Here is a 16,823-nt window from a genome sequence, read left to right as displayed (position 1 = left end):
GGATTAACGGAACGTTATGACTGGTCATTTCTTTTTGCAACTTTCAACAATGAAGAGTTTTGAACAGTATTTTAAATATATTTTAAAATGATATGTTTCAACGATTTTAAAAAATTGCAGAACGAACTAATGGAATCATCAAGTGACGGTTCAAGTGTTCCATCGGTTGAATCAGCCGAATCAGGTGAATCTAATATACCCAACATTGATTCAGTTGCCAACATTAGCAGGCCTAGTAATGGCCGTTAATCTACTAACTTTAAGAATGTGTTACCATGTCCTCACTGTGGAAAACATTATGTGAATTTCAGAAAATTAGCTATACACTGTAACGTGAATTTTCGTTGGTCTCTAAGAAAAAAAATGTACATGTTTTTTGGAAGGAAATTGTATTCCATCTTTGTGAAGGTAAATGCTCGCTTTGGTTATATGGTTCGCGTTTTTAACCTTAGGGTGAGCTGAGTCTAAGCCTTGACTGAGATGTCATTGTTTGACCTGACATCTACTGGATGAATTGTAAACCTGGTCGACTGGGCGTTTACTAGTTAGTTATTGGGAAAGGTATGAAACGAGGAAGTCGTGCCTTCCTTTACTCCCTTTAGATTATGTTTAAATTGAGTTAAATTGAAAAAGTTAAAAATGGAGTAATGTAAAATTAGGGATATTCACTATCGTAGGAGGCTTTTGTTTAGGCTAAAGTTGACTAAATTCTAACCTATTATTTTTCTCCTATGATTAGTGGAAATTTGTGGTTTTTTTGCTTAAATCTTGGAATTTACATTAATATTTTTGGCGACTTCAATTAGAAATTTACTAGTACGACGTGGTGGATGACATTTAAACAATTCATTCTCTTTTGCAATGTATTTTCTGTCTTCGTATTTTTTTGTTAAATTGCATTCAGTTGTTTCGATATAATCATAATAATCAAAACGTGCAATTACTGCAATCTTAAAATTCTTGTTCTTGTCATATGATATAAAACTTTTTTGCTCCTATATAGTCAGCTATATTGAGCTTTATCGTTTCTTGTCATTTGATAGTTATTTGGTTTTATATTAGAGATTTATATACAAAAATAACCATATTTATAGTTATTATTCAATTGGTATTCTCGAAAAAAAAGAAATAATAAAGTTTAATAGCAGATATTCATGGAGTCTCAATTTAATGAACCGAGGTCCCTATGTATGCTGGTAAATTACGCTACATAGAAATAATTATATTACCTGTCCCAATAGCTCCGTTCTCTATAGGCCGAGAAGGCTCCATGAAAGTAGCGTATATTGTAATGCCTTTATATCAGGAAACTAGTAGGCGTGTATTTTTTACTTTTCAAAATTATTAAAAGTCAAAACCTTTTTGGAAGCGTTAAACATAGTAAATTGTAATCCCTCGTGGATCCGTTTGGCAATTTGAGTGATATTGATAGAGAAAGTTATGCCTCATTTGGTACTGATTTAACATGGAGTGGCCACACGTTAGGCGATATAACAATAGATGAAAATGTAATTTCGCGTGTAGAGAGCCCAGATTATGCTCGTAATTGTATAAATAAAGGCCCTTGTAATAGAAATAGTGAAAATGTAAGCATGGAACCTCTAGGATATGTTAATTTAACTGGAAATGTAGGTGAACATAGAGGACCCACTAGCACAAGTGTGACGTTTGGTAAAAATGCTATGCAAAATTTTCAATCTTTTTCGGCTGAAAGTGATCAAACAACTTATGTTAAAACATTTTATGGTGAAAATATTAGTAATAAACCAAATTGTGAACAAAGTAATAGTAACATGGTGGGTAGAACTTTACAATGTGGACCCATATGTGCACAGCCAAAACGAAACCTATCTTTGGGATACGGCTTTAAGTTTGATACGTATCTATCAGAAACTGTGTATAAATCTGTTCAAAATCAACTGCATGATGTTCCGTATGTAAATGGAAGTGATAGTTTGCTTTTCTGTCAGTTCTTATTAAAGGTGGAACTTTGGTATCTCGTGGAATTGCACCGAATGAAGTGATTTTGGTCTCGGTTTTGGGTAAGCTAAAAGGTGATGCGTATAGGGAGATGCGAGTACTGTTAAATGAAACCTTAGAATGGTGCCATATATCAGAAAGGTTACTTCAGTTATTTGTGTCGACTATAGCGCGTATGAAATTCATCCAGAAATATTTGTACCGCATTATGAGAACTTCCGAACGATTTTATGACTTCGTTCAAGAAAAGGTTTGCATTTTGAACATTTTAAGTATTCCTATGTGCGAGGAAGAATTTTGTACACTCGTGTGCAATTTAGTTACACCTGAAGTAAGAAATGTTCTAGTTTTGACGCAAATTCCTACCAGTAAACAACTTTTGTTAGATTTTGCTCGTTTCGTACGATTCAAACTTAAAGTATTCTAAGGATTTTCGTACAGTTTTCTATAACCAACCAGGGCGTATTTCTTATGAGAGAGATACTGTTTCTCCTCCGCAACCTAATTTTTTTAGTCAAAAACCATCATTTTCTAAAGCAAAGATATATATATAGTGGGTGTAATGCTTGTGGACAGTCTGCTCATCGTTCTGTTACGTGTAATTATAATTCTAAACGAATTGAAAACTGTGAAAAGAATGCGAGTGGAATTTTATCCTCTGAAAACTTAACTGTTCATCAAAATGTTGCAAAAATAGTGGTTTCAGTATGTCACGAAAATGTCTTTTGCGTGGTAGACAGCGGATCCTCAATCAATTTGGTTAGCCGAACATTTTTAAATAAACTTCAGGAAAATGTAATCCAAAATCGAAGTATATGAACATTTCAATTTCTGGATTTCCTGGAAGTAAGACAATTAAGGAATTAGTGCAAATAATTTTTTGTGAAACGTAAGAAATTTGTGGATTGGTTTTAAGTAGTGAAACAAAACGAATTTAACCTATTAATCGGTACACCTTTCCTTCACGGACACCAAATTTATGTGGACTATGCAAAAAATTAGTACATTTTCCTCAAGAAAATATTACGGTAAATTTAACATATAACTCTGAGAGATCTTGTGAGAATAACTTCTGTGCCCCAGTTTTCAATTTCAGGGTTGCCCATTAACGACCCTTGTCAAATGCTCAATCGGCAGTGGTCTTCATGGGAATCACAATCCTGAATCTCAAAATGTGTTTCGTCGAGGAAGAGGGTCTGCCATGAGAGATGCGGATGCTGATGTTGGAGGAAATGGAGCTAATCCAGAATCGTCGGCCGTTTTGTATGCTGAAGCTGGTCCCAGTGGTGTAGGTCAGCAGGGTGTTCCATCTACGTCTAACCAAGCTGTGGGGAGTTTCTAACCAACTAGTTCTTCACGAGTTCAGATGGAGAATGAGGAAAAAGGTAAAGTTGATGTGTTAACAAATTTGTGTTCACCAGAACTTGAAGATTATGTTAAAGATCTTATTTCTAGATATCCAGACGTTGTTACTGATAAACTCGGTACAATTAAAGATACTGAAATTGAAATTCAGTTAGAAGATAAGAGTCCTTCGGTGACTCAACCGTATCTATTAGCTAAACATAAATTGCAAGAACTCGAGAAATGCGTGGACGATTTGATAGATAGGGATGTGGTTGAGGAAGTAGATAGGTCACCGTATGTTTCGCCCTGTTTTTTAGTTGTCAATAATGACAAATCTAAACGGCTCGTTGTCAACTACTCGCAGATAAATAAAAAGGTGGTTGCTTCAGGGTTTCCAACTCCTAATGTAGAAGCATCTATAGCTAATATTGGAGGTCACAAAATCTATTCAAAAATTGATTTAAAATTTAGTTATTTTCAATTAAAATTGGCTACATAATCACAAAAGTATACTGAATTTGCAACTCCTACTAGGCTCTTAGCTTTCAAGACCATGCCGATGGGTTTTTGTCAATCCGGGTTTGCATTAACTAGAGTACTTAATTAGATATTTAAAGATTTAATTGGTGAACATTTAGATCTATTTGTTGATGATATTTGTATTCATACGAACGATATTGAAACACACAAAGAAATTCTTAATTGCCAAAAATTCTATATTTAAACCTACATAAGATTTCAACATACGAATTATATGCAGTATGTCCATCTCTTTGTCTGTGACATATCAACATTTACCAACTGCAATTGCGAGTAGAAAGCATTAAAAAAGAAAATATATTTCTAAATTTAGAAAATCTATATTGTAATATCCTATGTGATGTCGTAAACAAGCAGTTCCATGCTTCAATGTTTACAAACAACACCACATGGTTCGGCAAGAGGATCTTCCACCAGAGGGACCTGTAATCACATGCAGACGACGGCTTCTGGCCCCTCCCACGGAGCAGAAGACGACATCGGAGCAGCAGCGCCACCGCCACCCAAAAGGACCCTATAAATTGGATGGACGAAGGCAACTCGACACCAGTTTTCTGGTGACCCTCCACTAGTCTGCTACGGGACTCTTGGAGTAACCTAACCCCAGGCCTCTAGTCTGCCACGGGACTACGCCTATCCTATCTCCTGGCTTAGCCTGCTACGGGGCTCTGTCTGGGAATCCCAACCTCAGCCGCTTAGCCTGCTACGGGGCTCTGTTGGCAACTTAACCTGCCTCTGCTTGCTACGGAGCATTGGTTCCTTAACTCCACTCCTCTTAGCCTGCTACGGGGCTCTGTTGGAGATCCTGTCTGCGACCACTCGGTCAAAGACTACCTTTTACTCACCCTTTTAAATAGAGACCAAATTGTATAGTATTTTGTACAAATACTCATAGTTTTATAATAAAACTGGTAGTGGGAGACGATTCCGGACACTCTTCTTATTAACTGCTCTACCTCTTCCTTATATGAGACGAAATTACACAAAGTTTTACATGGTAGAGGCTTGACCGACTCAGAATAAACTCTGAATACTCCCCTACCGGACAGTATTTTTATTAACCGGAAGTGGACTTTTTTTTCTGTGGAAGGTATGTGAATTTTTTAAAGTGTTAGTGCTTTTAAGTGAACTGAATTTTGTTTATGCCTGAAACCAGAACTGGTAAAAACACTTTTCCAGAAAACATTTTTAACATGGAGCAAAATTCGCGCCCTTCTTTTAATATACCACACCTCACTAAGTATTCGGGACACGTTACGGAGGACCCCGATAGATTTTTTATGCTTTTTGACCATCTTGCATTATTGCATTCGTGGAATGAACAGAAAAAGAAAGAACTATTACCTATGTACTTACAAGATGTAGCACTTGATTTAGTCCTACAGTTAAAGGCCCAGAATCAGTTAGAAGTTCTTAATTATGACCAATTAAAAGACAAATTAGTTGCACTGAGTAGACCAAGATTACCGGCATATCGAGCGGAATTCGAAATTTTTCAAGTCCAACAAGGTGAAAACGAGCCAGTAGATGCTTATTTTCTCAGAAAATTAAGGGTCATTAGACAAGTTCTGCCTCAGGCCACCGAGGAGCAGAAAATAAATTATTTATCCTTAGGTTTAAAGAAAACTTTTTGCAAAAGATAGCGTTAGAAACATTTACAACTGTTCACGCCTTACAAACGCATTTACACAACCTCGAGAAAGCAAATGACCTCATGAAGAAACGTGATTACGTGGAATTACAACAGGCATTCTATTCACTCTGCGATCAGAGTACACCAGTCAGCAGTTTACATTCATCAGCAGTCGCGGGCGCTTCCTTCCCTGTACATCATCAACAACTGACTTATCCAATATGTAACCCAACACCTAGTTGGAATCAATACCAGCAACCAGCTTCAGTTTTTCCTACACCTTCAGCACCACAGCTACGAGGTGCATCACAAAATCAGATAATTCCAAATCCTTCCCCCCAAGTTGCTAATCCGAATCCCCCTCCCGAACCCCCCGCGCCTAGTACATCTAGTAATTCCAGTGCAAGTAATTCGTTATATTTTACTAAATTGGCAAATCAAATGGCTGAACTATCTCTTCTTGTAGCTCAAAATGCCATTAAGAACTCACAATTTAGAAGAGGTGGCCGTAACAATTATAGGTCGAAAAGTACAAATAACGGAAATCAAAATCGGCAGAGAAATGGAAATAAGAGCAATTCTAAAAATAGTAATAAAGATAATAATAGTAATCCTAGGCCGGAAACTGTTACAGTATGCGGTACGTGCTATAAGAAAGGTCATTCTTCCAGTACATGTTATAAGAACAATCAGCAGGGAAACGCCTAGGGAGGCCCCAGGACACACCCTCTCAAGAACATGTTCTGAGGGCCGAGAACCAGGAAAAAAGTGAACAACAAAGATTGACAAATACATCACTTTATGCAGTAGCTCCGTTATCAGATAGAAGGGAGAACATTAAAATGTTAAACCAGGAACATAAATTATTAATTAATGTAACAATTAATAAAGAGAAGTATCCTGTAATCATAGACACTGGCAGTTCATTGAGTCTTTGGCCTAAAAATTGGCTTCCACCAAACACAAAATTGATTCGTTTTAGCACTAATCTACGAGGAATTGAGAATTCTGTCGTAAATTTACGCTATATAGCTTTGATTACATTCAGAATTGGCTCAACAACATTTTCTCATTATTTCAGAATTTTAGAGCATGGAGATTTTTTGCCTTTATTCGGTGAAGACATTCTAAATCGATTACAGACCAAAATTGACTTAAAGAATAACATGTTGTCAGTATACAAGAAACCACGGCCTCCGCAGTATCCAATTGAAATTGATACTCAGGAAAAATTATCTGCTAACGCTATGCATACAATAAAACAGCACAAGTCAGCTGATGTTTTTACAACACGAAAGGTTACCATACCAGCCAGGTCACATTTCTTTTTACCAATTAATATCAAGAATCGGCAAAAGAATAATAAATACTTTTTTATCTCTCCATTAGAAAATTTGCTGGACAAATACGGACTACAAACGTTGCCTACTCAGGTACCTAAGAATAATTTGACTTTATTGATATCAAATCCTACTAGTAGACCGGTAACGTTAGTAAAGAGCACCCCAATTGCGTATGTTGAAAAGAATGTTCAAGAAGTAGATTTACAGGGTGATTACCAAAAAGATGAACAAAATGACGAAACATTTTATAGAACGGAACAAGAAATTCAGAATAGGCTGAAAGAGACCAAGTCAATTTTTGATATTAAACTATTTGACATCAATCCAAGTTTAACGAGTCAGCAAAAGAAAGCTGTGTATGATCTACTTTTTAGATACAGGGATGTCTTTTCTTATACACCAACTGACATTGGCTACTTTCGTGGCTATGTACATAAAATAAGAATAGATAAAGGAGCATCTTTTCATCAGAGATCACCTCCCATTCCATTGGCAGTAAGACCCCAAATTGACTTACAAATTAAACAACTTTTAGATGCCAATATTATTAAAGAAACTAGTGACAGTTCTTTTTCCTCACCACTTCTCATAGTGAAGAAGCCAAATACTTCAGAGTTCCGCTTAGTTCTCAACCTCCAAGCTTGTAATACGTTCTCACACTACTTAAGTATACCATTTCAAAATACGGAGGATATTCTACACGTTTTAAGGGGAAAAAGCTCTATATCCACAATTGACATAAAAACCTCGTATTTCCAGCTATTATTGCATCCCAAAAGTCAAAAATACATGACTTTTGAGCTCAATCATACTAGGAAGGCATATAAGTTTCAACGTTGCGTAATGGGACACACTTCGTCCGCCGCTGCCCTAAGTATAGCTGTACGAATGCTTTTAGAGGGACTACCACCGCGCATAACAGCCTTTGCGGATGACCTCGTTATAGGAAGCAAAAATTGGAAACAACAATTGTCAGACTTGGAATTGCTCTTTAAAAGGTTAAGGAAACACGATTTTAGAGCAAACCCGAACAAGACCCATCTATTATACTCGGAATTAGAAGTTTTAGCATTCACAGTTAATGGAAAGGAGATTAAAATATCGCCTAAAATTTCCAATAAAATACGCAATTTTAAGAAACCAACCTCTAAACGTACCTTGAAGAGTTTCCTCGGACTATGCTCTTATTTGAGGGCACATATTAAAGATTTCACAGAAAAGGTGGAACCATTTCAAATTCTTTTAGACAAAAATTGAAAATTTAAATGGACAACACAGCATGATGATCTATTTGAAAAACTTAAAACGGATATTATACAAGCTCCATCTTTATTTCATTTTGATCCATCATTGGAAATCCGAGCATATTCAGATGCTTCGTCAACCTCCGCAGGCGGCATATTGGCTTGTTATGATACTAAAACCAATCAGGAACGTGTTGTTTCCTATTGTAGTCGACGTTTTACTAAAACTGAGAGAAAGGCCTCCACATGGCAAAAAGAACTATATGCACTCATATATGTTCTTCGAAAATTTCGTTATTTCTTACTGAATAGAAAATTTAAATTATTTATAGACGCTAAATGTTTGACATCACTCACTACCCAACCGGACAAAGTCGGAAAATTTAGTCGTTATAAAATATTTTTGGCAGATTACAATTTTGAAATACAGCACATTAAAAGTCAACAGCATCCTGCAGACATTTTTAGCCGCTTAGAAGACAAACAAGATATACAAAAGGACGAGAATCAAGAAGTTGATAACTTCTCCGACACAGAAGACGCTAAAGTTTTTGCTTCACATTCTTTAGAGCACACTTTTCAAATCGACCAGTACATTATGTTACATAATTTAGCAGATGAACAAAGGAAGGACCCTTCATTTTCGGACATCATTACTGTATTGGAAAATAAAGAACCTAGCAAATTATCTACACTCCGTGCGGCGAAATATTTTTCTCTTAAAAATGGATTATTATATAGGACTCAGAAACACCCTCAATTAGGACTGCTGTATTTACTTTGCGTACCAAAATCTTTGCTTTGTTATGAATAGCAAATGGTTCGAGGCTATTCATAACAACCCAATGGCACCACACTTTGGTTACACCAAGACATACCAGTCGGCGCTTAGGAAATACTATTTTCCTAACATGAAAGCTTACATAGCCAATAGAATAAAAACTTGCAATCTTTGTCAAAAACTAAAGAAGTTACCAACTAAACCAGCGGGCCAATTGCTGCATCACCCATCTAAACCCATTGCCACTGCTTGGCAGTACGATTCAATTGGGCGAGTGAAAGTCGGAGATGGAAAATTCAAACACATACTAGTTGCTATAGAAATATCCACGCGATACTGTGTCACCAGAGTTGTAGACAACATCACAGCAGAAGAAATTGAACAATTTCTCATATATGACATTATTCTTAAGTACGGAGCTTTTTCATACCTGTATTTGGATAGAAACCCTGTACATAACGCTAAGAGACTGCAAAACTTAGCAAAATTCTACAATTTTGAATTTAAATTTTGTCCAGCATATGACCACAAAAATCTGGGTGTAGTGGAAACATTCCACAGAATAATACAGAACGCTCTTAAATTTTTTGTACAGGAGAATCAAAATCAATGGCCAAAACTAATTCCATACATAACATTCGCAATTAATACATTTGTGCAAGCCGGAACTAAATACTCATCTTTTTTCCTCATGTATGGATACGAACCTAAGACCATCTCTGATATTGCATTAGTTTCAACTCCAACATTATGTGTCAACAAAGAACATTTGAATAAGATACGAGGGATCGTTCAGGATAATTTAATCGCAAGTTATAATAAACAGAAAAAAATATTTTGACAGCAGACATCAACAAACTAATTTTGATAAGGGACAGAAAGTACTTGTATTCTTTCCCAATCGTCAAGTTGGGATACCAGAATCATTTTCATCCAAATATGTAGGACCTCTAGAAATTATCGAAAGAGTTAATCCTAATCTTTATAAGATCAAATTTCCAAATTCATATCGTCAAACAATACAGGAGATTTCAGTGGACCGGATCAAGCCATTTCATGAATATAGAGATCATATAGAACAAGAATAAATAACTTCATTTTATTTTCTACACGAGCGAAAAAAAATGCAGTACTCAGCACTAAGAAGAAAGAAAATACAGAGACGCGATTTCAGCAGATAAAACAGTCTTCATAACGACACAAACATTCATTTCCTTTTTGTTTTATAAAAAGCTGATTCATTTATTTTACGGCTGAAGAAAAGAATGCTGATATCTCCATTTTTGCATTTAAAAGGCAACTGACCTTCACAGGGACAATCAACTTATAATCATACAACTTCTTTATTCTTTGAGCTAAATAGTGCCACCAACATAGAATATAAATATTCTACAGGACGTTCCAAAATTTATGACCACTTCTACATTATACAGGATGATCAGGAATTCAGGACCATCATTACTATTGTCATTGACATTTAAAATTGGATTATTTTATTGAAATACATATCTTTCACACATATATTTTAGAAATTTTACACCTTATACAGGGTGACCAAGAAATCACGATGTTCGAATCAGAAATTTCCAATGTAAATTATCTTTATATCTTAGTATCAATAGTAGTTTTTTTATTACTCCTAACTCTTATAATTCTATATATTATATATCCGTCTTCGCTCGTTACAAAAAAAAATATCCAAAACGCCTCGCTTAGAAATATCTCCAATTCCGATGGACACATTTAATACCAATATTTTAACTATGGAGCAACCGACAGTACAAGCTCCAACGCCATTCCCTATAAGTGAACTAATATATGTGTATTAAGCCAAAGCTTAAAACAGCCCTACCTCGAGGAAAATGAAGTGACATATTAAAATGCGCCGATCCTGCCTGTGATTAGGGACTAACTGTTTAGTGCTTTCTTCCGCTACCTTATTACTGCTCCGAAAAGTGATTTTTTTGTGTGTTGCAAGTGTTATTAATGTTTTAGTGCTTTTTTTGTGTGTGATACATCAGTGTTGCCAACCCTCATATAAAGAAAAATAACCCTTCGGCTTGTTTTTAAACAAGCCAGGGGGGTGTAATATCCTATGTGATGTCGTAAACAAGCAGTTCCATGCTTCAATGTTTACAAACAACACCACATGGTTCGGCAAGAGGATCTTCCACCAGAGGGACCTGTAATCACATGCAGACGACGGCTTCTGGCCCCTCCCACGGAGCAGAAGACGACATCGGAGCAGCAGCGCCACCGCCACCCAAAAGGACCCTATAAATTGGATGGACGAAGGCAACTCGACACCAGTTTTCTGGTGACCCTCCACTAGTCTGCTACGGGACTCTTGGAGTAACCTAACCCCAGGCCTCTAGTCTGCCACGGGACTACGCCTATCCTATCTCCTGGCTTAGCCTGCTACGGGGCTCTGTCTGGGAATCCCAACCTCAGCCGCTTAGCCTGCTACGGGGCTCTGTTGGCAACTTAACCTGCCTCTGCTTGCTACGGAGCATTGGTTCCTTAACTCCACTCCTCTTAGCCTGCTACGGGGCTCTGTTGGAGATCCTGTCTGCGACCACTCGGTCAAAGACTACCTTTTACTCACCCTTTTAAATAGAGACCAAATTGTATAGTATTTTGTACAAATACTCATATTTTTATAATAAAACTGGTAGTGGGAAACGATTCCGGACACTCTTCTTATTAACTGCTCTACCTCTTCCTTATATGAGACGAAATTACACAAAGTTTTACAATATGTTTCAGAGTTCCTGCTTAGTAGAATTGTTGACGCGCGACTTCGGTATGTATGTCCCCTTACTCATTCGATGGATTACTAAATTATCCGGTGTTGATCCAGCATCATGAGGAAATTGGGAAGCTATCTGAATTAAGAGGTATCAAACTCCGGTCAAGAAAGTCACTAACACTGACAATTGGAAGGCGATAGGATGACCAGGCGTCACCCAATTGAACGAGAGCTATCTCACCAGCCTTAAGGTAAATGCATACCGAAGATACCTCGCGATCTAGGTCGAGGTTTAAGACGCGATCGCTACCTCGATGTCTAGGTTGCGATGGATGAAGGGTGCACATAACGGGGAGGTCGCATCCTTGCTGTTAGTTCTCAGTTTGAGGAGAAACATTACTGTAACGCGTCTGAAAGTATTCCGTCAGTGCATAAAAATCACTGCGAAACCACATTTTGAAATTGAAAGGACCAAAAAGTTTATAAATAGAGATGGACGAGAGACGAGATATAAGAAATGCAGGAGTCTCATCTCTTGCTTCGCAAAAATATTTGAGTCTCATCTCTTGTTCATCTCTACAATAAATCAAAGACTTTTACATTTTACCATTTTTTTGTGAAGAAATGCCCTCTTTCAGCAGCAGAAATCGTTTCCCGGTAAAATAAAAATAAATAAATAAATCAGGTATGTCTTCAGGTTTCCAGGTGGACGGGGTATTTACTGCAGCAAATGAGGTTTCGGCACTGCAATTCCATTATTCGGCGTTTTCTTCCTATGGATACGTGCCTGTTTTTACAGGTATTTCTTAACCTTATATCAATAACGAATTTAGAAGGAACCCCTTTTATTAATCTCGGAATTGGGGGAGGGGGCGTGGAGTTTTAAAGTATAGATATGGTTAACAGTAGTTTCTTTTTTCTTTAAAAATTCTACAATCTATGGACTTCAGCCCGAGAGACCCCTCCCTATTACCGCCACTGCCTTATATAATAATAAGGTACAGTATAATTCTCAAATAAATAATTTATCTGACATTTCCACTTCAGTTGCTATTTTCTTCCATTCACTATTTAAAACGTGCCTATTATGACGTTTGTGTTTCTTGTTGCTGAAACATTCCTCATTAGCTCTATTAATATGTCTTTCGTAATCAAATATAAAAGTGCAGCAAAACCTCTCGAGCATATACACACACAATCCTCTGCAAGCGAAATTCTATACAAATGAAGACTTTATTCCGTATATCGCTTCAATGAGAACACGAGTCACAGCGATGCTTCCGCTGAATATCGATGTAAAAATAAATTCCGTGGTTGATCTTCGCGACCACTAATTCACCCTCGCGGTCGACCACGAATTTATAACACGTCAACTGTATTTTCTTTGAGGGAGGATGAGTCTTGGAGTATAGCCTTGGGCGCCGGTGTGTTGATTCCGCCCTGTACGTAACCTACTTTTTTAAGCTCCAAACGCTATACTTCTGACCTTTCCAGGCCATACATGTGATAACATTTATATAATGCTTTGATATATGTTGCCAGCAGAACACGAAATTTCAGGTTTGAATCCAGTGATCAGATCAGAGAGTTTGGTGACTATTTTTTCTCGTTCAGATGTAATTTATGCAAATGTGTATCGTGAAACTAAAATATTTAAGCACTAGTGGCGATCTGGTGATCGAAAATTTCGACATAGGTGCCAATCTGATACATAATCGTACATGTTTTGACTTTAAATGAGCTGAGCCCCAAACTCGTATTTCCATTCTACGTGGTGAACTGGCGCCCAGAATTTTTCGAGCCCTATATAATCACATATTGTGTGTGAGTGAGTCACCATCTTAATGAGTTTTTGGACATGCCACTGAATCCAACGCGAATTTTCTATTCTCGTAATATGTTCCATCTATCTTAAACGTAGTCATCTAATAACCTTTAGTCTATCTAATAAAATAGATGTGGAATCTCACGTTATGGTGTTATCTGTATACATTAATATTTGTCTCCCTTGGTACCATAAGTTTTCCCCAAGACTATTTATTCAGACTTCGAAAGCAAGCAATCACTGAATTAATATTCTGATCTCTTTCACAGGACAAACCTAGTTTAATTCTCCAATGAAATGTAATGTAAATTGTTTTCAGCAAAAGTAGCTACGATAATACTATGTCTGATACGTAAGTCGTTATGTGAAAAACTCTTACTAAGATCAAATCAATGAATCCCTTGAAAATAATATATAATTTGGTTATTTGATCTGCACTTACGTTTATTTAAGGTATTTGTTCATTTATATACTGATATGCATATTTCTATTGTTAATCTGTTTCGTATTAATACTTCTAAATGTTGGTTCATACAATTAGTTTTAGGGAAACCTAAACTAGTATATGTCGTTACACGCTTTTTTCAAAGGTAAGTAAATCAAGATAATATGCACAGTATATAAATATATGTACATATAACTCTGTATCCACATCTTCCAACAGCAAAGTACTTCACAGAATAGCTAGCTGATTTTCAGGTTACAACACGACAAATATATATTTTTTCAGTTAGATATTTAATATTCGATCATATAAAGTATATGTTTATTACCAAGGTTTAGCCGTTCTCTAGGAAACTCCCATTGTTTATCGTAGGGTAAGAGTTCAGCCTGATCATCCACTCTAAGTTCAGGATTGATACTATCAATTGCTCCGTTATTGAAGTGCTCAATTTCTGCCATAGAAAATGCCTGCTTTAAACGCCTCTGTAAAGGAAATAATATTCGAACATATATACGTTTATTACCTAGGTTTAGCCGCTCCTTAGGAAACTCCCATTGTTTATCGTAGGGTAAGAGTTCAGCCTGATCATCCACTCTAAGTTCAGGATTGATACTCTTAATTGCTCCGTTATTGAAGTGCTCAATTTCTGTCATAGAAAATTCCTGCTTTAACCGTCTCTGTAAAGGAAATTATAGTTAATTAAAGTAAGATGGAAATGATAAACTATTTTAAGAAAATTTTTATTCTTGCCCAGAAGTGAGTAACATTTGTTATCACTAAATTGAATCCTAAATTTAGAAGTTCTAGTTATGTCTCGATTAGAATAAGAGTTTTATTTCATGATCATTTATTGTTTATGGCGTGTTATCCTCAACTCCAATATTGCTAGCTGTGACATAATCTTTTGAGAATATTGAAGCAAAATATCAAAAACTTTTTTATATATACGAAAAAAGAGCATGGGAGTAGTACCATTTCCAGTATGCTTCCCTGTCTTTGAAACAAATAAAGTATTACCTCCTTCTTGCTTCTATATTATTTAAGAGAATGGTATTTAAAATTATATATAATTCTGCAATACGAAAATGCAAGTATTTCCATTCATCAATTGAATAAAAGATGTCTTGTTTTGTATCAAATATTCGGTGAATGTGTTCCTCTCTGTTTTAAGAATACCTTTTTACGAAAAAAAAAATTCTTGAAAAGGCGCACGCAGCTATAGATACATTAGAAACCGATTTCAGAGGAAGAGTCTGCACACACCTCATTTTATCTTAGCTATGACTTGCTTTCTCCTCATACACATACAAAGAAATAATCGTAGCAGGGGCATATAGGTAAATACAGTTAAGAATAAAACCTACCTTATACCTAATCATACAGTAGATAAAGCCGACTACTAGAATAATAAATACAATACTTCCAATGACCAAAGGAATAATTAATCCAATATTCAAGACTTCTGGTGCAACTGCAACAACAAAAATACTTATTATATAAAAAATAATATACAATAAGCAAGTTTAATAAAAATTTAATATACAATGTTGCATTATCGCCAATGAGATTACCAATAATTATCCAAGACTAAAAACTATTTTAGTCTATCAAAAGTAGCAGTGGTGTGCTCAGAATTTCGTCAAGGAAAGAGGGTTCAAGATCCCAAGCTCACATCATTTAAGGTGTTTGTATATTTTCTTAAAATATCTAATCAAAAATATTTATTTTTGGATAATATCTTGCTGAAGACAGGTTTAAAACCGTGAAAAGACCCTTGCGTATGACACTGAAAAGTACGTACAAAACAGACAACCCACTGCAGGATTTAGAGTAGCATTCTTAGATTCCTTTCTTAAACCCACTCACCTCCACAAGCAAATTTGATTTGATTTGATTGGAGTTTAACTTTGGTTTTATCATTACGAGATAATATGAAACGAAATTTACTGCTAATAATGGGGTCTGACCTACTACTAAACTTTTTGGCCGAGTCTTAGTACTTTCCCTTTTACCTATTGCTTTCCTCGCTTAACAATTATCCAGAGGGTATCACAAAGAAATTCTTTCCCAATACTATTATTTCCAGCTTTAGAATGATAAGACTCTTTCTTGTGTTTCCGTAATTACAACTCCAAAGATGATCATGGGGATTGACTGACATATCAACAATAATTATGACTTTGTCTTCTTTAGACACAAAAAGCATGGCTGTAAAAGTAACACTTCCTTTATAATAAAATGTTGTAATGTTGGAAAAAATTATGAATATCTTATATAAATTTGAGATGAAAATTACCTTACCCAGACTCCTAACCAATAGATTTAATTCTGAGTATCAGAGAAAATACACGAGAATACTTCATACAAATCAGGTTTACTTTATTTCATTTTCCTATTTTTGATTTTATTTTATTCATTTAAGTATTAAATACAAAAGTCACCTTGAATTTCTTTCTTAAGGACGGGTGTTTAATTTATTTCTTTTCCTTTGACTCGTTTTACCTCAGTCAATAGGAATACTTCTTGTCTTAAAAAAACATGCACTATCTTCCACAAAGAACGGTTAAGTTTTATTATATTATTATTTTATGTATGTTTTATAGGATATAGGATGTGTGTTTTAAAATGAGAATTTAACAAATTTTTACGACAGATTTTAACTCTAAGAATGCGGAGTTAAGCTATTTTGCATCAAAATCGAAATTTGAAAGAATATTATCGTGGAAATTATTTTCTTGTCAAGTAATGAACATGAAAACTTTATCTTGGGATTCGTTTTACCTCCTTTGGTGAATTAATTCTTTATCGATTTCAACCTCAGTCAACAGACTTGTTTTCTGTCATATTATGAATATGAGAACCTTCAACTTTGGACGAACTTTAGTCCTTCTATCCATTAATTCTTTATGGGTTTATTCTCAAACAACACTTTTATT

At 35.8% G+C, this 16,823-nt stretch overlaps 1 protein-coding gene across 1 annotated transcript in view; it reads right to left on the bottom strand.

Annotated features, from left to right (window-relative positions):
* The window catches only part of LOC145670104 (vascular endothelial growth factor receptor kdr-like), a 64,979-nt gene extending 49,172 nt beyond the window's left edge, over positions 1 to 15,807 (bottom strand). Inside the window, exons 1-2 of the mRNA XM_081738473.1 lie at positions 15,754 to 15,807; positions 14,216 to 14,564 (exon numbers count right to left, since the gene is read on the bottom strand). Of these exons, the coding sequence (XP_081594599.1) occupies positions 14,216 to 14,564; positions 15,754 to 15,807 (403 nt within the window). The remainder of the gene's footprint in view (positions 1 to 14,215; positions 14,565 to 15,753) is intronic.
* Between the last annotated feature and the right edge of the window lie 1,016 nt (positions 15,808 to 16,823).

The sequence above is a fragment of the Thermobia domestica genome, chromosome 14 (genome assembly GCF_964235325.1).
Source record: "Thermobia domestica chromosome 14, izTheDome1.hap1.1, whole genome shotgun sequence".
Classification (NCBI taxonomy): domain Eukaryota; kingdom Metazoa; phylum Arthropoda; class Insecta; order Zygentoma; family Lepismatidae; genus Thermobia; species Thermobia domestica.
Note: the sequence above shows the minus strand (reverse complement) of the source record. Positions and strands in the feature narration are given on the sequence as shown.